Source organism: Blastomyces dermatitidis (genome assembly GCF_000003525.1).
Source record: "Blastomyces dermatitidis ER-3 genomic scaffold supercont1.1, whole genome shotgun sequence".
NCBI lineage: Eukaryota > Fungi > Ascomycota > Eurotiomycetes > Onygenales > Ajellomycetaceae > Blastomyces > Blastomyces dermatitidis.
Window position 1 is genome coordinate 7,186,711 of NW_025544774.1, and position 24,175 is coordinate 7,210,885.

Genomic DNA, 24,175 nt, shown 5'->3' on the forward strand with positions numbered 1-24,175 from the left:
TTTCGTGCTCCGAGTTCGGCCAAGGCGCGATTTTGCCTTTTCACACCGCGTTTGTTTAAAAAATCCTCCCATCTCATGGGTCACTCCTTATGGACGGACGGATGGAATACTTCCGTATAGGTCAATTTATATATTTGCATAAATCTTGTGCGCTGTAATTCTATTAAAAATCTTTTTTTAGTGCTTCCTAAATTGACAATTAGGAACTCCCTGAAATTGCATAACGTATTATTAACGTTACTTGTACTGTACATGTAGCCGTACAACAAAATCATTCAACATAATCACAATCAATACCGCCCATACCCATCATTGCGGTTATTATATCCATTCTGGCCTTGATAATGTCCACGGCCCCCACCCCTGTAGGGCCCGCCACCTCTGCCTCGACCACCGCCACCGCCGCCAGAGCTACCGTTGCCCCCAGAGTGTTGCCCATACCCCCCTCCTCCCCTTTGCCCGTACTGTTGCGATTGAACATCTTGTCTACCCTGGCCGTACTCCCTCGGTTGGCTATATGATTGAGAGTACTGACCACGTTGGCTAGATTGATGTGAATAACCGCGACTGCCCTGCTGTTGATAGGGAGGACCTTGTTGGGGTTTATCAAACCTGGGAGTACCATAGGAGCTGCCTGTCATCCCGGGCGGAGGAGGGGCCCATCCTGCTGGAGGTCCACCCATGTGTGGGGGAGGTATTGGTGGTGGCACGAAGTTGGGGTTGATATGAGCTGCGAATGGATTAGGTCGATCGTTGCTGGGCCGGTCACTGGCGTATGACATTCGACCACCTCTGCCTCTGTTATTGCCGAAGGGAACTCCTCCAAACGAGCGCCCTGAACGTTGTGCTTTGTTTCTGGTGATTTCGATATCGGATTTGTCGAGTACAGGGGGGTCAGGTTTCACGCCTCTCAGAAGCATTGATTTGTGAGTGTACATAGACTTGGGCATATCGTAGATAACACTAGTTTGGGTTAGTATTTGGCTCCAAAAAGAGTAGTTGGGCTAAATCTGTTATTTGCATAACGGAGGAACTGACCTTATGGAATGGTCCTCGTCGAGCGTGGGGAGATCCACTTTATCGAAAGGTGGCACTAGCGAACTATGTGGAACGTACGCATCGTTGCGTTCCACCTTGCCGCCTAGCCCTTCGCTCACTCGCATGTTCAGCTTCAAAATCGGCGTTCCTTGCTTCTTGGAATAGAAGTTCGCAGTTAGATTGTCGTATAACGGGTGTCGATCCGATAGGAAAAGCACCTCCCGTCCCATTGTGTTTCGCGCGTGTTCTTCACTGGATAAAAGAGGATATCTTTTCTCCATCGCAAGTAGCAGACGTTTCTCATCAATGAACGGCAAGAGCGCGACGCCTTGCCATGCAAATTTCTTGCCATTAAGATCTATTGGAAATTCTTCGGGGTAAAAATCAATGATCTCGCTCTCCGGGTCCGACATGAGGTCGTGGAATACTTCTGGAATTGCATGGTTGGATGCAGCTGGCAAGACACCCATCAATTGTTCGAAAGGCTTGAATGGCGCGCCCCTACTAAACTCAATGTTCATTTTACCTAGGTCAACGAAATCTGCAGCAAAAGGCGCGTAATGATACGGGTAATACCAGGTCCATGAAGGGCACCCCTGGAAATAGTAGAGCAGCACCCATGCAAGGCCTTCAACGTAGGCTCGAGCTACTTTATGACGGAATTCAGTATCTTTCGGGTCAACGCGAAATTTCTGTTCGTAATACCGATCAGCGTACCCATCTTCCCATAGCCGAACCGTGTCTGGAGGTAGTTCATCGTTATCCTGTGGCTTTTTGGGTGTTTCGGACTCGGTCTCGGTTTCTAGAGCGTCCGCCTTTCTCTTGCCTAGGGATAACGGTGAAGTATTTTTGGCTCTACCATCTGCGGAATCTTCAACATCGGGGGTAGCTGCGTCACCGCTACCTTTGACCAGTTGACTCTTGAGAACAGCAGCGGCACTTTTATTGGCCATATTTGCCTTGTAAACAGCCCCTCGGTTCACAACCATGGCGTGGGTAAGTTCCCTATCAGCCCTAGAAATATGCCCCTTTCCAGGAACAATGAGAGGAGGAGGAACAGGCTCGTTTTCCATAGATCCATAACTGGGAGAACTTCTGCGCTTTTTGCGCGAGCGCTCTTCCTCTCGGAATCTTTCTTCCTCCTTCCTCCTTTTGGCGTTTGCATTTTTCCTTTCTTCGGTTTGGCGACGACGACGGAAGATGGCATCCTCCTGCTTCGCCAACCCCTGCAAGATAAGTTGCGCCCTGTCTAAATCAACATGCCCATCTTTTGTTAAATAACCACCCATGACGGGTATATTGTCACGCCATATTGCAATTAGAGTATCGATGCCATTTTCTCTGATGTCTAATGACGGTAGATGAGGCAAGAAATCATTTCCCACGAAAAAACACATGAATACCCAGTCATCTAGAGCTCTCTCTAAATCGAAAGGGAAAGGCTGTTGCGGAACATGCATCTCGACAGCAAGGTATTCCCGAAGGACAGAGACGTGGAGCCAAATAAATGGTTTGAGTGGACTACCTTTCCCTTTTTCATCAAATTCTCCATTTTTTTCTTTCGCAAGACCTTTACATGCTTCGGCTATATGGCCGGGTTGCCCACACAAGTGGCAAGTTCTGCCTTTAGATTCTTGGAAAAAGACATCCTCTCTAAGAACTCGAAAGTGAGGTTCATGCGTTGCAAGCCCCAACATAATCAAGTCAGCGTCCTATACAAGCGGAAGTTAGTGGCCATTCCGTAGGTTGAGGGATTTGAGGATAAACTTACAAGACCGTATATAACATGGCGAGTATTTGGGTCATGCTCAGTGCAGGACCTTTGCGATCTAATGAATTCCATAATCTTGTGTTCACCCTCACCAGGAACCGTGGCATCTGAGATGATGATTTTCAGCTATAGACGGTTAGCTTGTTAAATATTTGCAGGAAAAAAAAATGAACCAGACCAACCTTCTCCCATGCTGGGTCCGTGTTGAGTTTATATGCTACCCAGTATCGTAAAGCTGCAGCAAGAATGTCCATAAAAGGTGTTCCAGGAGTAATTACGTTCGAGTCCCACGTCTTCGTAATGACTTCCTCCACTAGCCCTTCGCCGCCTTTGTTTCCATTTTGTTTCCTCAGTAACTTGGCGAACTCCTCTTTCTTTTCATCAGCTTCCTTCGCTTCTTGAGCAGAGCGGAATCGACGAGAACGTTGCTGGTTCATTTTCGCACGTGGAGCAACACCGTCTGGGAAGAACCGGATAAAAATCGTTAGCGAGGCCAGTTCATATACTATATATGTGTAAGGGTGTCGCGGGAAATAATAATAAGGAAATGGAAAGCTGTACCCCCCTCCGTGACAACAGATCATTATTATGAGATAATGTATTGGTCCGAAGGGAGATATCTCATTTCCATGCGTGTCAGCGACATACCAACAGCAATCATCAATAGTTTCCTGGGCCTGACCATGTTCACAACTCGATCGGTATATTTGAAGATCTCCAGCATCATATCTTCCTCGGTTTCAGGAGGGGGTTTGCCCTCAGGATGTGTACATGGATGGACAATTCCATTCATGTCCAAGTATAGATTGTCCATTTCCTCGCCATTTGGATTTGGCTTCGTTGTATCTACAGGGACCTCTTCGCCATCAATTTCCTGCGGGATTTCCTCCACGACGGGGGATATGATTTTGGGGTATTTCGAGGATAGCCACCGGAAAAGTGCTGGAACACCCATATTAATGGTAATTAGTAGTAGTATTCTATGAAAAAGTCGATCTCTTCTCTATCGCTCCCGGCTCAGCCGTGTTGCGATGGTCGCGAGGCGTGGGTCTTAAGGAGTTGCGATGAATATGTATGGTTCGCAACGAATATGTATGTCAGATGAACCATTTGTGCCTGGCGCTTCTATACACAGTAACACAAAAAACGATAGTAAGAAGGAAAGCTCAATTCGAAGCCAGCTGTAGGACTTGAAGGTTGGTTGCGAATGATTAGGATTGAAATATGCTTTGGAGAATTTGAAGCAGAACTAACTTCGGTCTGGCAGGAAAAATAATGTTCCGCAACATACACACACGTGATATCGCTCAGGGCCCGGTGGACAGGTGTACTCTTGCTTGTGCTGTTCGACAGCTATCAGTACGTTCGAAATCAGTTCGAGGTTGGGACTGCATATATTATAGCCCTTGGCTGTGATTTGCCTCTCTGATACAATCACACGGTGAGGGGGCGGATAGCGTTGTGGGGGAAGTCATTTGAATTGAGCTCAACTTATGGAACATTCGGTCTGTGGCGACCATGCGTTTTATTAGCACCCACACGCTGCCATGTTTCGAATTCTCGAGTCCCAAGCTCCGGCCAGACAGACGGCGACGGATACTATTAATACTCTAAGCAATAGATTGCAGAGCGCGACATTACTGGAAGACCGCAGAGCAGCCATTTTAGGCCTTCGGAGTTTTGCAAAGGAATATCCCGCATCTGTTTCGTCCGGTGCACTTCGTCCATTAATAAACAGTCTGAGGAATGATGGGGAAGATGTTGATACTATTAAGGTGGTCCTAGAAACGTTGTTGATGCTGTTTTCTCCGCATGAGAGTAGTGTATGTGTTACTCATAGGTTCGTTTTTTAGCAACTAGGTTGCTAACCCTTCAATTACAGCCGGAAGCATCTGATGAAATCGCGCTGTGGCTTGCCGATGAGTTTACTCAAGTAAGTCAAATATATGCCGCTTAATGTCAAGTTTGTTGACGTGGTTGAGTAGCGACAAGACAACATAACTATCCTCCTCGACCTCTTGGACTCCAAGGAGTTCTATTCTCGACTGTATTCCCTACAATTGATGTCATATATATCGAGTGCACGCCCAGAAAGAACCCAAGAATGTATCTTTACAGCACCATTAGGGATATCACGGCTGGTTAATGTTTTGAGTGATGCTCGAGAACCTGTGCGCAATGGTACGCTTCTGTTCCTTTTGCATTTCCCGTTTGTGGTTCCCGCTTCTTTGAAATACACGTATACTGATTTATTTTATTATTATTCTTTGGAATGAAGAGGCCCTCCTCCTTTTAATCGCATTGACGCCATCATCCGCTGAGCTCCAAAAGCTTGTGGCTTTTGAGAATGCCTTCGAACGGATTTTCTCTTTAGTAGAAGCTGAGGGTTCTTTAACACATGGGTCAATGGTTGTTGCGGACTGCTTGTCCCTTCTAGGAAATCTGCTTGCTCTCAACATTTCGAATCAATCATATTTCCGTGAGACCGGTTGTGTAAAGAAGCTTGGAGCACTCCTGTCGGAGGCAAATGGAGAGCAAGAAAAAGAAGATGGCGTTCCCGAGTGGGCATTGGAGCACCGGGATAAGAATCTTTGGGGGCTCTTAGCAATAGTGCAGCTATTTCTCGTCAAGGGTGGAATCAGTACACCCGTCAATCAATTGGCATTCTGGCAAAATGGGGTAACGGAGCAGGTTCTTCGCACCGCCTTCAATACAAGTTTCGACATTAGAATTAGAGCGAAGGTACGATACTTCTTCTCGGCTTAATACTGTCTCATTTTTACTAAAAAATTTCGTAGGCGTTAGCAGCGTGTGCAGATTTGATACGCGGGAATTCGGCTTTACAAGAACAGTTTGCGGATGTAGATGTCGCGGTTGGACCTACGCCGACGCAACCAAACCAAGAGCCACTTACGAATGGTGCTTCAAAAGCAAACACATACGAGAAGCTTAATGTAATCGAGGCGCTTCTTGGGTTAACACTGGAGTCAGAATCCGTTCATTTTCTCGATGCTAGACTGGCTGCCTGTGAGTGTGTCAAGGCGTTTTTCACAAATCATTCTGGAATTCGACTCCACTTTCTCCGCAGAGCAATCGATGGACATACTAGCGGGGAAGACCGAATTGCAAATATCTTTACACTCCTTCTGCAGCCTCCAGCTAGTAGAGGGAACGCTGATCCGTATCAACCCTGGCTAGCGGCTGTTTTACTGTTTCATCTGGTTTTTGAGGATGCAGAAGCGAAATCTCTTGCCATGAAAGTGACTGAAGGAGATGAGTCAAGTGGTGAGGAAGTTATTACTTGCGTTCAAGCCATAGCGGGGAATTTGATCACGGGCATGCAGAGGAATGATGATGAACGGATATCCGTGGGCTATTTGATGCTTCTTTGTGGTTGGCTCTATGAGGACCCAGACGTCGTTGACGATTTCCTTGGAGAGGGAAGCATTGTTCAGAGGCTTATACAGGAAACAAACCAGAGTACTTCATCCAAGACACTACTCCCTGGCCTTTCAGCTATTCTTCTTGGGATCATCTATGAATTTTCAACCAAAGACTCTCCAATCCCGCGCCCAAAATTACACCAGGTTTTAACGAGCGGTTTGGGAAGGGAGCAATACATCGATAAGATCACAAAACTTCGCGAGCTGTCATTAGTGCGAGATTTTGAAGTTCTCCCACAGTCATCGCAACTTGCCTATGATGGACTACCTGAAGTATACTTCGATAAAACGTTCATCGACTTCCTAAAAGACAACTTTAGCCGCTTGATCCGCGCTATCGACCGCGATCCCGGATTCGAGGTGCCTGTCATTGCCAATGGCATCCAGAAGGGAATATCGCGTGAGTTGGTGGATACCCTTCGAGCGCAGGTAGAGGATAAAGGGCAGGCGATTCAAAAACTAGAATCGGATCTACTTACCCTAGAGAGAAAATTGGAACAAGAGCAACTGGACCACAGGAAGACGAAAGATTCAACTACTCTTGAGCTCGATCGAATAAAACATCTTAACGAAACTCTTCAGAGAAATCATGAAGAGGAGGTGAGAACACTCGAGGAGCGGAACAGGCAGTCTCACAACGACCTACTCCGACAGCACGGAGAACAGTTACGAACTATTGACTCACAACTCAAGCAGACATCCGAGGAACATGAAAAAAAAGCTGCGAAGATACGGGATCGACATGAAGCTGAAGTTGCGGATTTGAAAAAGACCATACAAGATCTGGAGGCAAGCCTTGAGAAGGCCGGGAAAGATCATATACAGGACCTTCAAACTGCTCATGAGGAGTATTCCTCGAAGCTGTCGTCGTTGGAAGCTCGGAGTCAAAGGGCAGAAGAGCGCGCTGAGGAAGCTACTGAACGTGCCGCAAAGGCTGAAAGGGAACTTAAGGCCGCACAGGCCGCCCTGGAAGCACACAAGGCCGAATTACAAGACAAGGAGGAGGCTCGGAAGGCTGTGCAAGGAGAGCTGGAGGATCTATTGATCGTTTTCAGCGACTTGGAATCGAAGCGCAACCAGGAAAAGGTAAGGTTTCATTGAGCTATTCGCATGCGAGACCTGGACTAACCCCCAATCATAGAAACGCTTAAAGGAACTTGGCGAAGAGGTCTCCGATATAGAAGAGGACGATGATGATGACGACGACGGAGAAGCGGATTGAGGATTTCAACATCTTATATATGTGTTTTTCCACACTGCTGTAGCTAATTGATACCTCCACACGACACATGAGCTTTAGTATTTGAAATATTTCTAGGGTTAGATAGCGTGATTACATATACATATGTGTGTGTTTCATGATAACTTAATGATTATTGTTTTTATTGGACCAGAATTCCTCTGTTAAATATTATTAGTGACCCCTCCAACGACGAGTCATCCAGAAATCAATGTGGTGGGTGGGGTAAATAACTAACATCCATCGCCAACTCAAACCTTTTTTGACTCACAATATTCTTTCATCAACACCCGCCGCTTCCCACACCACACTTTGGAGAACGCAATCGCAGCAAATTACCCCCAGACACCCGTTTGGCGATGGCTGTTGACTTTCCAAAGGAAGAGGAGGCCGTCCTCAAACGATGGAAGGAAATTGGGGCCTTTGAGAGACAGGTCGAACTGTCACGAGGAAGAACCCCATATACGTTCTACGATGGACCTCCCTTTGCGACAGGACTTCCACACTACGGCCATCTACTGGCTTCTACCATAAAGGACATCATTCCAAGATATTGGTCTATGAAGGGACGTTACGTCGAGCGAAGGTTTGGCTGGGATACTCATGGCGTTCCAATCGAATATGAAATCGACAAAGCCCTCGGCATGTCTGGATCCGAAGCGGTGGAGAAACTAGGTCTAGAAAAATACAATGCAGAGTGCAGAGCGATTGTCATGAGGTTTGCTGCGGAATGGAGGCAGACCATTGACAGGCTTGGACGCTGGATCGATTTTGACAATGATTACAAGGTAGGGATACTTTTCTCTCCCCGTATCTTACCACGTCTTCTGAAAGGTATTTCTTTGCATTGCTGTTAGAAACGTGAGGACTGATAATTCTTGGAGTAGACTATGGATACTTCATATATGGAGAGCCTTTGGTGGATAGTGAAGCAGCTATTTGATAAGGGGGTGATCTATCGTGGTTACAGAGTCATGCCTTACTCAACGGCACTTAACACCCCGTTGAGTAACTTTGAGGCACAGCAAAACTATAAAGACGTCCAAGACCCTGCAATCGTGGTTTCCTTCCCGCTCCTTGATGATCCTCAGACAAATCTCCTCGCCTGGACAACTACTCCGTGGACTTTGCCGTCGCATACATCGCTTGCTGCACACCCCGATTTCGAATATGTTAAGATCCATGATGCCGCATCAGGAAATAATTATATCCTTATCGAGTCCTTACTCCGGACACTATATAAGGACCCCAAAAAAGCGAAATACAAAGTTCTTGAGCGCTTCAAGGGATCAACCATGAAAGGATGGAGATACCAACCTCTCTTTGACTACTTTTATGAGGGGTTTAAGGATGTAGGGTTTCGAGTGGTCACTGCGACATATGTCACAGCAGAGGATGGTGTTGGTTTAGTTCATCAGGCTCCCGCCTTTGGTGAAGAAGATTACAATGTGGCTGTCGAGAATGGCGTCATTAGTGATACACGGCTGCCGCCAAACCCAGTTGACGAGAGGGGTTGTTTTACATCTGAGGTTCGAGATTTTGCTGGTCAACATGTCAAAGTGGCGGACAAAGCTATTATAAAACACTTGAAGGCAGCTGGACGGCTGGTCGTTGATGCCCAGATCACGCATAGCTATCCATTCTGCTGGAGATCCGACACCCCACTCATCTATAGAGCTGTGCCCTCGTGGTTCGTCAAAATCGGTCCCATCATTCCCCAAATGCTTCAAGGAATTGCGGATTCCTATTGGGTCCCTTCCTTTGTCAAAGATAAACGATTTGCGAGCTGGATTGCGAACGCAAGGGATTGGAACATATCCAGAAATCGATACTGGGGAACCCCGATCCCGCTGTGGGCTAGCGAAGACTTCAAAGAAATCATAGCCATTGGGAGCGTTGAGGAGCTGAAGCAGCTGAGTGGATACACCGGTGAACTTACGGACCTACATCGTGATAAGATTGACCATATCACTATCCCAAGCAAGCAAGGGAAGGGTGTATTACGAAGAGTTGAAGAGGTTCTGGATTGTTGGTTCGAATCAGGAAGCATGCCGTATGCTTCCCAGCATTACCCTTTTGAGAACAAAGAGCAGTTCGAAAAATCGTTCCCAGGTGATTTCATCGCAGAAGGTCTTGACCAGACTCGTGGATGGTTTTATACACTCGCTGTCATCGGCACGCACCTGTACGGAAAGCTGCCATTCAAGAACTGTGTTGTGAATGGAATTGTTCTTGCTGAGGACGGCAAGAAGATGTCCAAGCGATTGAAAAACTACCCAGATCCAACTCTCATTATGGATCGCTATGGGTCTGACCCCCTTCGGCTGTACCTCATTAACTCCCCGGTAGTTCGCGCAGAGCCACTTAGATTCAAGGAATCAGGTGTTAAGGAAATTGTCGCTAAAGTTCTACTTCCCTTGTGGAATAGCTATAAGTTCTTCGAAGCTCAGGTTGCGCTGCTGAAGAAGGTGGAGGAGGTGGAGTATGTGTTCGACCCGGCGGCTGAAGCGACTAACACTAATGTTATGGATCGCTGGATTTTGGCCAGCTGCCAGAGTCTACTCCAATTTGTCAATCAGGAGATGGCTGGGTACCGGCTTTACACTGTTGTTCCGAGACTTCTGGGACTGATTGATAACACCACCAACTGGTACATTCGGTTCAACCGTAAGAGACTGAAGGGAGAACTTGGATTGGACGACACTTTACATGCCCTGAATACACTTTTCGAGGTCCTTTACACCTTAGTGCGCGGCCTCGCACCTTTTACGCCTTTCATTACCGATAATATCTACCTTCGACTGCTCCCGCATATACCCAAATCCCTTCAAGCCGAAGATAATCGCAGTGTCCATTTCCTCCCCTTCCCAGAAGTTCGTGAAGAGCTCTTCGATGACGTCATTGAGAGGCAAGTCGGAAGGATGCAGAAGGTGATTGAGCTTGGTCGTATTGCACGTGAACGCAGAAGCATTGGCCTCAAGTCGCCCCTGAAGACGCTCGTCGTGATCCACCAGGACCAGCAATACCTCGATGATGTGCGATCCCTTGAGAGTTACATTTTGGAAGAGCTCAATATCCGGGATCTGATCCTCTCGTCCGATGAGGATAAGTACAATGTCCAGTACAGTGTCACGGCAGATTGGCCAACCCTGGGCAAGAAACTGAAGAAAGATGCACAAAAGGTCAAGAAAGCGCTACCATCTCTTTCAAGCAACGATGTTAAGAGATTTGTCACTGACAAGAAAATCGTGGTGGACGGCATTGAGCTTGTTGAAGGAGATCTGGTGATCAAACGCGGCTTGAAGGACGACGCATCTTCCAAGGACTTCGAAACGAATACCGATGATGATGTACTTATCATCTTGGACGCAGTTTTGTACCCTGAGCTAGCTGAGGAAGGGTTAGCAAGGGAAATCGTGAACCGTGTCCAACGGCTGCGGAAGAAGGCGGGATTGGTTCCAACTGATGACGTGGGAATGGAGTATCGGGTCATCTCTGACCCTGATAATATTGGCATTGAGCACGTTTTCCAGACGCAATCAAAGGCGATTGAAAAAGCTTTGCGTAGACCGATTGACCAACATATAGTCACGGAGGTAGAAGGGAAGGCGCCCGAAGGCGAGGAAGAGGGTATCATTTTAGAAGAGGAGCAGGAAGTGCACAAGGCGACTTTCTTGCTTCGACTGGTGAAGCTATAGTTAGAATTGTTTCCCCAAAGAAGACCAAGACAATATAGCTAAAAAGACGAGGGGTTTTCATGATAGAAACTCGGTCCTGCGGTTGGTCGTTTTTAGGGATGTTGAAAGGGTAGTTGGTTTCTTTAGATATTATGAATCGGATGAAATTTTACTTTTCTTCTATATATAATTGATTTCAATATTGTATAGTACATGTAAACCGGGAGATCATATGATGCACATATCTTGCGAGTTCTTTTCACATTAATGATGTGATAGCCATTCTAGTGGAGGTTTCTCATAGTTTCTTTGCCGCTGCCTGTGTTGTTCAACCAGTTAGTTAGCTTCCACTTCGCCAGGGAGCCCAACAAGAATGTGGATTGTACCAGATAACAGTCCTTCAGTTTCATAAACTCCTTGGCGCACATATCCTTCCGGACCGCATTATAATCAGCGAAAACGCATTTGCCGTATGCTGTCGCCTGCAGTAACAGAATCAGTCAGTGGTAACCTTTTCGGGACAGGTCGATGTACGAACCTGCGCAGAGCATTGGGCTGTGGCTTTCGCGAACTTCTCAATTGGCCTTATTCTCCCGGTCATATTCGGAGTGACTGTGATGGATTCCCGATAGCTATTATATGTCCGCACTCGGCCTGGAGGAATCCTGGTTATCAGGCCTCGTGGCTCTCTTCCGTTAAAGAAAAAATCGGCAGGTCCTGAGATTACATAAGCTTGCGACCACCATCCTGGCGCGTTGGCGGGAGAACAAGCGCCAAAATAAAGGCTTCGCCGCAGCGGAGAACTGACCGTCCCGTCCACTACATAATAATAATAATAATAATTGATGTCTCCCCGCAACCAGACCCAGCTCATGGGAATTCGATGTACTGGATAGAATCATGCATGCGGGTGTTCATTGCGTCTTCCCACCGAAGTGTTCGAGCTCTTGCAATACGATAAGTTGTTTGCATCGCCTCTATGTATCAAACAACGCACCATAGGTCGCGAAACGCTCGATGCATCCACCTCGCGACCACCAAGTCGTACTGGACGAGCAATTATCTCTTTCAGATCAAGGTTAGTGTCCTTCAGCCTCGTTTCACAAGGGCCATTTCATAGGAGTTATGTCACTGACTTGATGTTTATGAAGATGTCAACATCCTCCTCCAGATCATCTCCCGCGCGGAGCAGCAGCCCGACGTCCACCGACACCGCTTTCGCGCTATATTCACCGCGTATGACTCCGTGTTGTCAGAAAATGGCATCGTGGCGGAAACGGATCGGACGTACCTGCGCTTTCTATTCCAGCTTGGAGGCAAGTCGGTGCCGGGTGATACGCTCTCTGAAAAATTCGAGATGCTTTTGTTGCGAATGGGCATTAAGCTCGAGTATGACGACGAGGCAAGAGAGGGGGTTAGAGCTGACGAAGTCACCACTGCGGATCCAGAAACCAACGATGCGCAGGCCGAGGAAGAGCATGCTGAGCAATGGCAACCGAATCGGTACCCAACTCTTAGAGGACAGCGCACAAGGCGAGCCTCGTTCAATTCAATGTACGATGCTGCCAATGAAACTACACAAAGGAGCATCTATCGACCTAGCTCTAGATCTTCGGTGTCGAGGCTGGAACTCGGGACGAGAATATTATCTCCGTCCCCCAGCAGCGGTGAGGATCCCGTTAGCCACACACCTGCACCCGCGAATTTGGAAACGGGAAGCAGGATGACAGACAATAGAGCTACGGTGAATACTACTCGTCGTCAATCTCATGCTCGTGCAATTATTGCCCAACCCGGGCAATCTCATGGAAATCTAAATGCGCCACGTTTGAACATTGGTGTAAATGAAAACAAAGTTACGAACCACATCAAACCAAATCGTTTATCGCTTGATAGCAGCGACGGATCCGATGATGAGCCTCTTGAACATGACGATATTATACCCGGAGTTCAAGTACCACCAGAGCTAATATACCAGCCTTCTCTATCCCACCTTCTCCGTGATGCGTCCACATTCAACATGTACCGACAGCGCGGTGCTGTTCGACGAATATTTACTGAATGGTCAGAACGCGCAAAACGAAAACAGCAAAACTTTAACAATATGCAAAAAATAGCTTCCAAGCATGATGCATCCACCCTCCAGCGCCAGGCGTTCGACATTTGGCGAACAACATTGCGACAGAAACGCCAAGAAGCCCAGACGGTACGATTCTTTAAACATCTTGAGAAGCGTGCTGCACGAGCTCGGGATTTGTATTTAATGACGAAAGCATTCACTCATTGGGCTCAAGTTACTTCGGATGAGGTAGAGAAAACTTCTGCTGCCAGACGGCATATCCTCTGCATAAAGTACTTTAGTGCCTGGAGGGAGATAACCGCGGTAAACGAGATGAAAGCCCAACGACTTGCGTTGATGAAGCCGTTCAAAGCGTGGAAGACTAAGGTTCAGCGGTTCCGGAACGACGATACCAAGGCTGTTAGTGTTTATCATGAAAATCTTGCGAGGTCTGCGTATTGGAAATGGTTCTGGACATTCTGCGATCGGCGTGCCCCTCAATGGAGGGATTATCGCTTGAAGCATAAATCACTACTATCATGGCTCCGGGCATTACGAACCCAAAGGGAGCGTGACCAGGAGATAGACATGGATGCCAAGCAGACTTGGCTTAAGGCAGTTTTCAAGAAATGGTCTCAGAAGACGCGTTCCATTGTTTCGGCTCAACTGCAGGCCGATAGCCAGTGGAAGGTCGAACTCGCTGGGAAATGTTTTTCAGAATGGCGCATTCGAACTCACCTAGAGCCCGTCGCTATCAAGGTCTCAGCTTCCGTCAACTCGAGAATACTCCGTTCCTCACTCAAGACATGGGCGTTACAAGCACGCATGTCGAGACATGCACGAGAAGTTGACCGTCTCCGTGTTATGCGCAATGCATGGACAACATGGAACGATGATCTGCGCTGCCTGGCGCTTTCCTCCCGCATAGACGAGCGTATCGTTCTGCAGGCGTTGTATAAATGGGTGCTGATTGCGCGGTTCCGTCTGATGAGTAGAATTCACGAACAACGCCTAAAACGCGAGATGCTGGCGAGATTAACCTTCAATTCACGGGGGATATATACACGGCTTCTGCGCCAGGAAGAAGATTTCCGCGCCCATCGTTCAAGAGAGTTACTGCGGTCAAAAATGTATGATTGGCGAGAGAAGCTTGCCACTCAAAGACGGCGCGATCATGTCGCCTTTGCGTTTTACGCTCCCAGAATTGAACAGGAAACTCTCGACATATGGAGGAGGAAGATGCGTCACGTTTCTGAATTGGAGTCCTGGGCGGAGGATGCTCGTTTCTATCTTCTCATGACGGGGTGTCTTAAGCAATGGCGCACTGCCACAGCAGATTCGTCGAAAAAGCGACGTCAAGATGCCTACGCGGCAGTCAGGCGAAAGATCAAAATGAACCTAGCTGGCACGGCGCTTTCAGCCTTGCGATCCAAAGCAGTTGCTAATTCAAACTTGGAACGCCAGGCTGATGACATGGATCGGAACCGGTTATTCAAACTAGGGATTGGGCTGTTTGATAAGTGGCGTGCGGCAACTGCGCGACGGCGAGCGAACGTGCGTGATTCGGAGATATATTATAGTCGACAACTAGCCTATAGCTACCTTACGCGGATGGTTGGGCTACTTACTAAAATTCGCGCTCAGAATGATAAGGCTATCCAATTCCAAGAAATACACGTCTCTGCATTAGGCGCAACCCAACTCCGCAAACTCTCTCTGCGTATTTTTCAAATGAAAGCCAGCTTGGAGACTGCTGATGCTCTGCATGAGCGAAACCTCCGCAAGCATCTCAGAAATATGTTCAAGCATTGGTACGGGAAGGTGACACGATTGTTGGATGAGAGAGGCGGAGAGTTACCCGGATACCATACACCTGGAGCAGGAGGTATCGATTATGATTACACCAATGTCACCCCAACACCGCACCGGACAAATGAAGCGTGGCCTTTAGTGGATTCAACCCTGACCCTGAGCGAACTGGGCCCGCTTCCAGCCTTTACAGCACAAACCCCATTACCCACACCTGGTTATCTGAATAGCCCATCGAAGCGAGCCGCCCGGGCTAGGGCACTCGCGCAGGTCTCTACCACCCCAGCTACGCCCATAAGAACGCCATTCGCGGCCCGTTTAAGGGCGCAGCAACAGGTGCGAACTGAACCGCGACAGCTTTCGCAGAACAGAGGGAGCAGTACTGTTCATACTCGACGGAGCTCACTGGGTAATATTGTACGGTTTGCTGATGTTGATGATGATGATAATGATGATGATGACGCCGGCGATGGCGATGGCGATGGCGATGATGATGGTGATGTCGGCGATGAACCTGAGTCTCCGACCAAGCGAAGATCTATGAACAGACCCAGCTGATTTTCTTTCTTCTATACGCTTGGGATTGGGAGTATGGTTAACGTTCTTTTCCTGTCTGTATAACTGAATTTGGTTGGATTGATATGAGACGAGCGCGCTTTGGATACTTGTCAGGATACCTTGGGTTTGTATAAATACCGCCTATACTTTGGGTGAGGGTTTGATTTATTTTTCCTTTGATACCGCGGAGTAGTGTTCATTGTCATCAGACTTCACACATGATTGCTCAGGTGAACGGGTGGATTATTTAGTTGATTTAGCGACCTCTGGAGGTGTCTCATGAGCGCACAACTAGCCTATATAAACACACATGCAAGGAAGAATGAGATACATTTAGCTAAGTGGACCTCAAACGTAGAAATGCCTTCAAAAATGTGTGTAAATGTTTCATTCATTGGATGTCCGCAGAAACATCATATTTAGCGGCGATTTCCGCCATCATCACATTGGGCGTTGGAATGATTTTCGACTCGGTGACGTCGTGGGTCGTGCTGTGCTGACTACACACAACTCTCGTGCATCAACTGACCTCAAGACATTCGCATCATTGCATCTCACAGCTAGCAGCTACCTTTAACACAAGCTACCGACAATTTATAACGTATCTTCGAGGTATATGCGGTCTCTGGATAAACCCACTTTCGTCGAGGATGGTATAACGGACCGCGACAGTCACACTGGCGTCTTCGAGCGTTCCGATGCGAGCTCTACTACCCGGGCGACCCCCGGCGAAACTACAGGCTCTGAGCACCGCGCTGTGGAAAAATATCCGGATTGTTGTAAGTATAACACTTTTTGAGTAACTGGAATTCACTCGTGAAGAGTATATCAACGCGGCACAGAATTCGCTGACATCGTTTTTGTTTGCGCCCGCGTTGTCTAGTGCTACATCTCCGGCCAAGCGCTGGTTATCCTCAGCGGAGCGCACAAACTTTTACAAACCATTTATCTCGATGACACGGGACCTCTCGAAGCTGTCTTGATTGATGAAGCTTCGGGGAGAATCGCCGTTGCTGGGGGCTCAGATATTTCTGTCTTTAACCCCTGCTGTGTTGGCGATAATATTTGGAAGGTTAGCAGATACTCTCGATATTCCCATTTCGTTTTGGACTTTGGATAATGGTATATGAAGGAGCTGTGGTTTACAATGGTCGGGCAATTGCTAACTGACGTGCTATTGCTAGTGGAGTCTATGTCACAAGCTTCGCGCCCCGGACGACGATGAGCGGATAAATGTGCTGTCATGGGGCGCTGCGGGCGAGCTCCTAGCCGGTAACTCGCGCCTAGCTCTATGGCTACTCACAGATAAACCGCAAATCATTTGGATGAAAAGCGTCGCCAACCCAGTGAAGTTTGCGCAATTTTCCCACGACGCTAGCTTGATTGCCTCGACTGGCCAATACGATCGTCTGGTAAAGGTATGGAAGCGGCTCACCTTCAGCACGGACGAGGTTCGGTTCGAGGTTTCTTACCTTCCTCACCCGGACACTGTGACAAGCATGCATTGGCGGCGGCCATACCATCCGGAACAGACGATGGACAATATTCTTTATACGATATGCGCCGATAATAAGATACGGGTTTGGGCGGGCATGGATCGGACGGGCTCCAAGTCAGCACTTCAGCTTTGGGCGGAGATCGATATGGACACTGCAATTCAGCCGAGGCAACCTAATAATAGTGAGTTTGCGAAAAGAAGGTATGGGTTCATAATTGACGGGCGGGATTTTTCCGTCGCTACAGAACATGCCGTACAGTTAGGGGCTGCACAGGAGCGGGATAATCGAGCTCTCGAACATCTTGTGGAAGTGGCAACTAAGAGTCCGGAAGTGTCTATTGTCATGGATGGCAGGGGACACATGTCTGCTTGGGGTCTTGAGAATGTCGGATGCAAAGTCCGGTCACCGACAAGTGTGTTCAATATAACGCATGTTGAAGGGCTGCATCTTTCATTTGCTTCCGGTATTAAACCGGGCGACGACTATGCTCAATTTTACGGTTTTGCTGGTGGATTATCGGAAGACTCGTTTACGATTTTAGTCCATTACTTTGACGGGCGAATCGAGTGGTTGGACTCCAAAGTGGAAGCTTTATTTGACCCATCTCCGCGAAAGAAGCGGTTGACTTCAAGAGCTGTCTGGTCTGGACATACGGGATCCATCAAGAAGATCGTACGTAATGCGAGCGGGAAAATTCTAGTTTCGCGTACCGACGACAACAAGGCTATGATATGGCGACAGAGAGCTAGTAGTTCTGGCCCTGTTCTTGTTCGGCAGAGCTCTCTCTATTCCGATCTCCATATTCATCGTACCTGTCTGATTGGAGAGGGGAAATTCCTGGTTAATCTACATCATGATAGTATTTCTCTTTGGGATACTCGCTCATTCTACGCGGAAAGGCTAGCAACATGTGATTTCGGGTTATCGTCAAAACCCCTTTGTGTTTTGCTCCTACCGACTTCTGAGGCGAATTCTTCAACTGTATACGTGGCAGCTATTGCTGCCGATATGACTGGAGTCGCCTGGGAAATTGACCTTCCCGAGGAGCATGTCGTTGCGAATGGGGCGAATGGATTCTATCATCCTAAAATGCGCCAATTTTGTACATTTAACCTAGGCGTGGATGAAGATATCGCATATATTTTACCCATTGATCCGGCCGGTTCTTCGATGATGATTTCCGGTTTCCTTGATCTGTTCGCAACCGACATAGCTCTGTCTTACACATATAGCGGGAGAGTTAGGACGTGGACAGCCAAGGTCGATAAACAGAATGAGAAAATTGACTGGCTGTTAACTTCTACGGTTGAAACAGGGATATGCAATCCATCGCTCGCCAGCGGTGCCTCAATGCGCAAGGCGGCTATCGTTGACCAAGATCGGACACGTCTCACAATATGGGATACCTACGGAGCTCAGCTGGAGTTCGAAGAGAACTTTTCACAACAGGATATTATCAAGGACTTGGACTGGACGTCAACACCGCATATTCAATCTATACTGTCTGTTGGATTTCCCCACAAAGTCATTCTCATGTCCCAGCTGCGATATGACTACCTTGATGCTGGACCATCCTGGACGCAGATTCGGGAAATTCGGATCCAGGATCTAACACCCCATCCGGTTGGTGACTCTTGCTGGCTCGGCAACGGCAATCTTGTTGTTGGCTCTGGCAATCAACTGTTCGTCTACGACAAGCATATTGAACTTAGTAACCAATTGATCACCAATGTTCGCCTTCCAGCGCGACAGATATATGTGGATCTCTTTGACGTTGTCAGTCGGTTGAATGGCACATTACCAGTATTTCATCCGCAATTCTTGTCGCAGTGCATACTTTCCGGAAAATCAAATCTCGTGCATTTAATTCTCACAAGCCTCTATCAAAAGCTTAAGTTTTATACCGAAGGTGATGAGATTGATGGGTTCTTGGATATTCCGCTTGAAGATATATATCAAAATGCAGATGTAAGTTTCTCAGGCTTTCTAGTTGTGTATATGTGCGGACGAATAAACTAACGGTTGGCAACATAGACGTTGAAAAAGGTCCACTGGAAAGAAATGCACTCACCTTATGCCGATTTCGCCACTGGTGGTGAATCTTCTGTTGTGGACGAGACGCTGGGAACCGCACTAAATGAAAATCTAATGCGAGTCGCACTGCCTCAACTAACAAGCACCGAACAATTCCGCCTCGTGAACATTATTGAGTGTGTAGCAACCGTCGATAAGCATCGACGCTCGATGGACGACAATGCTGCGCGGTACCTACTTTTCTTCCGTCAACACATGCTACGGAGAAGCCAGGGGCTTCCTGAACAACCCACTGTTTCCTGGAGGGAGATTGTATGGGCGTTACACAGCGATAGCCATGAAATCCTCGTAGATCTCGTCTCTAGGCAATATCAGGGGAAAATGCTTTGGGAACACGCGAAAGAGAGTGGGATTTTCATGTGGATTACGGATTTAAATTCTCTAGTGAGTAATCAATCGTTCAGCTTCACTTTATTTATAACGGGACATCTTTAGTCTAACTTTTGTTGTCCCTTCTAGCGAGCTCAACTCGAGGTCATCGCCCGCAATGAATATACCAAAAGCCAGGAAAAGAATCCCATCGACTGTAGTCTTTATTATCTTGCACTCAGGAAGAAGAGCGTTCTACAGGGGCTTTGGCGAATGGCAAGCTGGAATCGTGAACAGTCTGCCACCCAACGACTATTGAGCAATAACTTTAGCGAACCGAGGTGGCGAACGGCGGCACTCAAAAATGCCTACGCATTGCTCGGAAAACGAAGATTTGGTACGAGCCCTACTTCATATCTTCGAGGAACATGTCAGGAAGTAGTTTACTAACAGCTAGATAAACGCAATGATAGAGTACGCTGCTGCCTTCTTTCTCCTAGCCGACCACTTGCGCGATGCCGTTTATGTGTGCATGAACCAACTCCAGGATGTGCAGTTGGCTGTTGCGATTACACGCGCCTACGAGGGGGACGATGGACCTGTACTTAAGGAGATTCTAGAGGAAAGGGTTCTTGTCGATGCTGCTTCCGAAGGCAACCGATGGATGGCTACATGGGCATTTTGGCTGCTCAATCGACGAGACTTGGCTGTACGGACATTGATTGTAAGTTCGACAATTGTTTCCACAAAGAAAAAAGCAAACATGAGCCATGGGGAAACCCGTTAACTAACTACCTTGATCGCACAGTCGCCAATCGGAAACCTCATCCTATCCACTCCATCGTCTCCCACTAGCCCAGGCGCAATCACTCTCCAGGCAAAATCATACCTGGCCCACGACCCAGCTCTGGTCATCCTTTACAAACAACTCCGCGATAAGACTACGCAGACGCTGAAAGGTGCCGCTAAAGTCCCTGCAAGGGACGAATGGGAATTCGTCCTGCGCAACGCGCGGTTGTATGACCGAATGGGCTGCGACCTGCTAGGTCTCAATCTTGTGCGCGAATGGGAGTTCCTTAAACCTTCCGCGCCCCTTAGCAAGACTCAATCTTCGCGTCTATCATTTAAAGCGCCGGATCTAAGGAAGCTGCTGAGGAGAAGGAGCAGTCTGGTTGTGGCTGATATGCCTACGCTTCAGGAAGAGTTGAAAGGTTCCCTATCTGCTCAGGGTGGAAGGTATGAGGCGGGGACGACCTTTGAGGAACCGGATTCAAATGCGTTGTTGGATAGCTTTGGATTTTAATTGATTAAATTATATCATTTAGAGATATTCATTTCAGGGATTAGCTGCGGGTTTTTCGGCTCATTGGTGCATTCGCAAGGGGCTTGCTTGGCTTTTATCATCTAGGCGTTTGTATCCCTTCCGATTTACAACTACTCCTTGTTTCTGCATGCTGGTCAGCTGTTCAAGGCTTGTGTGTATTAATAAAGCTGCCTTCATTACTTTATCTAAGGAAATAATCTATTTCTATCTTTAATTCCCTCTGTATTGCATCCGGAGCATTAATTGCGTTATTAGTCATCTGGAGCTCATTAGTAATCTGCTGGCTCGGGTCTGCAAGCTCGTCATCGCAACCTCGTATATCAGAACTCCCCGCTCTCTAATCATGGGGGTTAGGCGATCTGTTGGAATTTTATAATATATATCTTCCACGAGCCTGAGGCTGTGGTTGCCGGTTACCCCGTGTTGCTCACCGGGATTGATTGCCCAAGGTCTCGCAGGTTATCATTTTTTGAAACTACTAGAAAATGGGTGGGACAGGTCCCTCATTATCCAACCGCGAGGGCCTGGAAAGCCATAGTTATCCTGTGAGACAGTTCCAATCCCCAGGGTTAATGTCTTCAAGCCACAATGAGGAAACGCATTCAGATCAAGACAGCAACCATGAAGATGGTGACCATCACGGCGACATCCAACATGATAGCCGGTTTCCCGGTGACTCCAGCGCGGACAGATTGCGAGCTTCGAGAACCTCCGCGCAGAGCTTTACCACCCGATCCCTCCTCATGGGCCTCGTAATTGGCACTCTCATCACTTTCTCCAACACGTACTTCGGCCTTCAGACTGGTTGGATCAGCACCATGGCCATGCCCTCGTCACTAATAGGGTTTGCGGCCTTCAAGGCCCTTTCTCGCCATCTTTCATTCCCATTTACGCCAGTAGAAAACGTTCTGATCCAAACTGTTGCGGGCGCCGTCGGATCAATGCCACTGGGTTGTGGATTTGTGGGCGTCATACCGTCTATGGAGTTCTTGCTGCGAGATGGGCCTGATGGAGACCGAGGGGCCGATGATGGACAGGGTGAAGGGGGCCCATTGAAGCTTTCGTTTGGGAAATTAGTTGTTTGGAGTTTGGGTGTGTGTTTATTCGGGGTTGTTTTTGCGGTGCCGTTACGGAAGGAGGTTATTGTGAGGGAGAAGCTGAAGTTTCCGAGTGGGACGGCGACAGCATTGATGATTAGAGTGCTACATGGCGGTGGACAGACAGAGGAGAAGGGGAAGGCTGTGGGCATTGCTAGTGAGCAGAGGAGGAGGAGGAGAAGGTCAAGGTCAAACTCAGCGCATGAGCGAGAGCGCGTGACGTTGCTAGCTCCCGATGAGCGGGAGGACACTTCGCATTCAATCTCAAGACTAGAACTTGCTGAGCGGGATAGCAGGAAAGACTGGCAGGCGAAGATTAAATTGTTAATCTACGCGTTTGGAGTTTCTGCGACATATGTAAAAGGGCTTCCAATTCGATTTTTTAATCCTCAATACGTTTACTGATTTACTTTTCTAGACCCTCGTCTCATATTTTATCCCGCGGCTTCGTGATCTCCCTATTTTTGGTCTTCCGATTGCGACTCAATGGCTGTGGACACTTAATCCTTCTCCAGCATACATCGGCCAAGGCATAATAATGGGCCCTTCCACATCACTACATGTGCTGGTCGGTGCGATTCTAGGATGGGGGATACTATCCCCTCTTGCCAAACATCGGGGCTGGGCTCCTGGACCCGTCGATAGCTGGGAAGACGGCAGCAAAGCTTGGATTGTATGGGTTTCGCTTGCTATAATGCTCGCAGACTCGATCATCAACCTTGGCTGGTTAGTGCTCCGACCGTTGATCACCCACGGGCCAATTCTTCTACATAACATGACCCGAAATGATTTCTGGGCCAATGTTATCAAACCCGCTTCTCGTAGAACAGGTTACACCGCCATTCACCCGCCGCACGCAATGGACAGCGTCGACAGTGACGCCCCTCCATCCGAGCTCATCTCCACCCGTACAGTCCTCATCCTCCTCCCTCTCACCCTAGTCCTCAATGTCATATGCATGCACCTCAGCTTCGGCAACCTCATCACTCCAGCCCTCTCAGCTCTTGCTACCCTCCTCGCTCTCTTCCTCTCCGTCATGGGCGTGCGCGCCCTAGGCGAAACGGACCTGAACCCCGTTTCAGGCATCAGCAAACTCACCCAATTGATCTTCGCCTTCGCCACGCCAGCCTCAAGCCACACGCGCCGCACCGCAGTCGTTACGAACCTCCTCGCAGGCGCCGTATCCGAAGCCGGCGCCCTGCAAGCCGGCGACATGATGCAAGATCTGAAAACAGGCCACCTGCTCGGCGCCAGCCCCAAAGCGCAGTTCTACGGACAAGTAATCGGCAGCCTCTTCGGCGCCGTGATCTCCGCCGCTGTCTATAAATTATACGTCGCCGTCTACGACGTGCCCAGCCCCATGTTCCAGGTGCCCACGGCCTACGTGTGGATATTCACCGCGCGGCTCGTGACGGGCCAGGGCCTGCCGGAGATGGCGTGGCAGACCGCCACGATTGCAGGCGTGGTGTTTTCGGTCATTACGGTTTTGAGGATTATGAGTGCTTCGCCTGCGTTTTCACCGGGGAAAGCCGGGGAAGGAAGGGGAAGAAGCCCGCCGTGGCGCGCGTGGATACCAGGCGGCATTGCCGTTGCCGTGGGTATGTATAATGTGCCGTCGTTCACGCTGGCCAGGGCTATTGGTGGCGTTATTGCATGGTGGTGGAGGTGGAGGAAGCGGCAGCAGCAACGGCGCCAGCGGCGGTGGTGGTGGCCCTTGTCGCCGTTGAGGAGCGGGGTTGTTGGTGATAGTCGTGCGCGTTTGTTCACGGGGCCGTTTGACGAGGGCGATGATGACACGGCGGGGGTACTGTCTGCCGTTAAAGACGATGATGAACATGTTGCTGGCTCTAGGACGGGTGGTGGGGAGGATGATTCCGACGCTGGGTCGACGGTGGTGATTCTCGCGTCTGGGCTCATATTGGGCGAGGGGGTCGTGAGTATTATCAATCTAGCGTTGGCCAGTGCCGGGGTTCCGCATCTGTGACGATACCATGAGTTGTTTTTTGCCATTTTTTGCTGAACTTTTCCTATTGCATATGTCAAAGATTTACATACATACTCCCACATATAGACTTCTTCTATATATTTGTTTAGTTTTTCATTAGAGTAGAGGTTAAAGAGATACTCCCTTTTGTGTTGTTTATTATTTCTGATGTTCTTCCCTCGCTCGTGAGCGTTCCTTTTTTTTTTTTTTTTCTCTTCTATGACCATACCCATCAGTCTCAGTAATAGATAGATAACTAGCTAGACGAAAAGA

General features: G+C 48.3%; 5 protein-coding genes across 6 annotated transcripts; 4 read left to right on the top strand and 1 right to left on the bottom strand.

Annotated features, from left to right (window-relative positions):
- Positions 1 to 110: 110 nt before the first annotated feature.
- BDCG_01029 lies at positions 111 to 4,447 on the bottom strand. Of its 2 annotated transcripts, none has more exons than XM_045416540.1 (5): positions 3,458 to 4,447; positions 2,992 to 3,269; positions 2,810 to 2,935; positions 1,039 to 2,750; positions 111 to 963 (listed from the first exon to the last, which is right to left on the bottom strand). In XM_045416540.1, exons 1-5 carry the CDS (start codon positions 3,762 to 3,764, stop codon positions 291 to 293), a joined length of 3,096 nt encoding a protein of 1,031 aa, XP_045272245.1. In that variant the 5' UTR covers positions 3,765 to 4,447; the 3' UTR covers positions 111 to 290. The 2 variants fall into 2 exon arrangements, with proteins under 2 accessions (XP_045272245.1, XP_045279401.1); XM_045416541.1 differs by having other exon boundaries at positions 3,371 to 4,447.
- BDCG_01030 (UsoAp) lies at positions 4,126 to 7,642 on the top strand. The gene is made up of 6 exons (XM_045416542.1): positions 4,126 to 4,632; positions 4,692 to 4,742; positions 4,795 to 4,990; positions 5,088 to 5,551; positions 5,608 to 7,338; positions 7,394 to 7,642. Exons 1-6 carry the CDS (start codon positions 4,357 to 4,359, stop codon positions 7,472 to 7,474), a joined length of 2,799 nt encoding a protein of 932 aa, XP_045272246.1. The 5' UTR covers positions 4,126 to 4,356; the 3' UTR covers positions 7,475 to 7,642.
- Positions 7,643 to 7,669: 27 nt separating this feature from the next.
- BDCG_01031 (isoleucyl-tRNA synthetase) lies at positions 7,670 to 11,429 on the top strand. The gene is made up of 2 exons (XM_045416543.1): positions 7,670 to 8,280; positions 8,380 to 11,429. Exons 1-2 carry the CDS (start codon positions 7,852 to 7,854, stop codon positions 11,188 to 11,190), a joined length of 3,240 nt encoding a protein of 1,079 aa, XP_045272247.1. The 5' UTR covers positions 7,670 to 7,851; the 3' UTR covers positions 11,191 to 11,429.
- A 78-nt stretch (positions 11,430 to 11,507) lies between these two features.
- Positions 11,508 to 16,063, top strand: BDCG_01033 (centrin-binding protein Sfi1). Its single transcript, XM_045416544.1, has 2 exons — positions 11,508 to 12,247; positions 12,321 to 16,063. Exons 1-2 carry the CDS (start codon positions 12,187 to 12,189, stop codon positions 15,593 to 15,595), a joined length of 3,336 nt encoding a protein of 1,111 aa, XP_045272248.1. The 5' UTR covers positions 11,508 to 12,186; the 3' UTR covers positions 15,596 to 16,063.
- A 230-nt stretch (positions 16,064 to 16,293) lies between these two features.
- Positions 16,294 to 23,902, top strand: BDCG_16252 (uncharacterized protein; the record flags this gene model as incomplete). Its single annotated transcript, XM_045425505.1, has 10 exons — positions 16,294 to 16,374; positions 16,479 to 16,667; positions 16,780 to 19,062; positions 19,129 to 19,572; positions 19,648 to 19,894; positions 19,971 to 20,221; positions 20,306 to 20,733; positions 21,077 to 21,170; positions 21,304 to 22,275; positions 22,337 to 23,902. The coding sequence occupies 10 exons, from the start codon at positions 16,294 to 16,296 to the stop codon at positions 23,900 to 23,902; spliced, it is 6,555 nt and encodes a 2,184-aa protein (XP_045279402.1).
- Between the last annotated feature and the right edge of the window lie 273 nt (positions 23,903 to 24,175).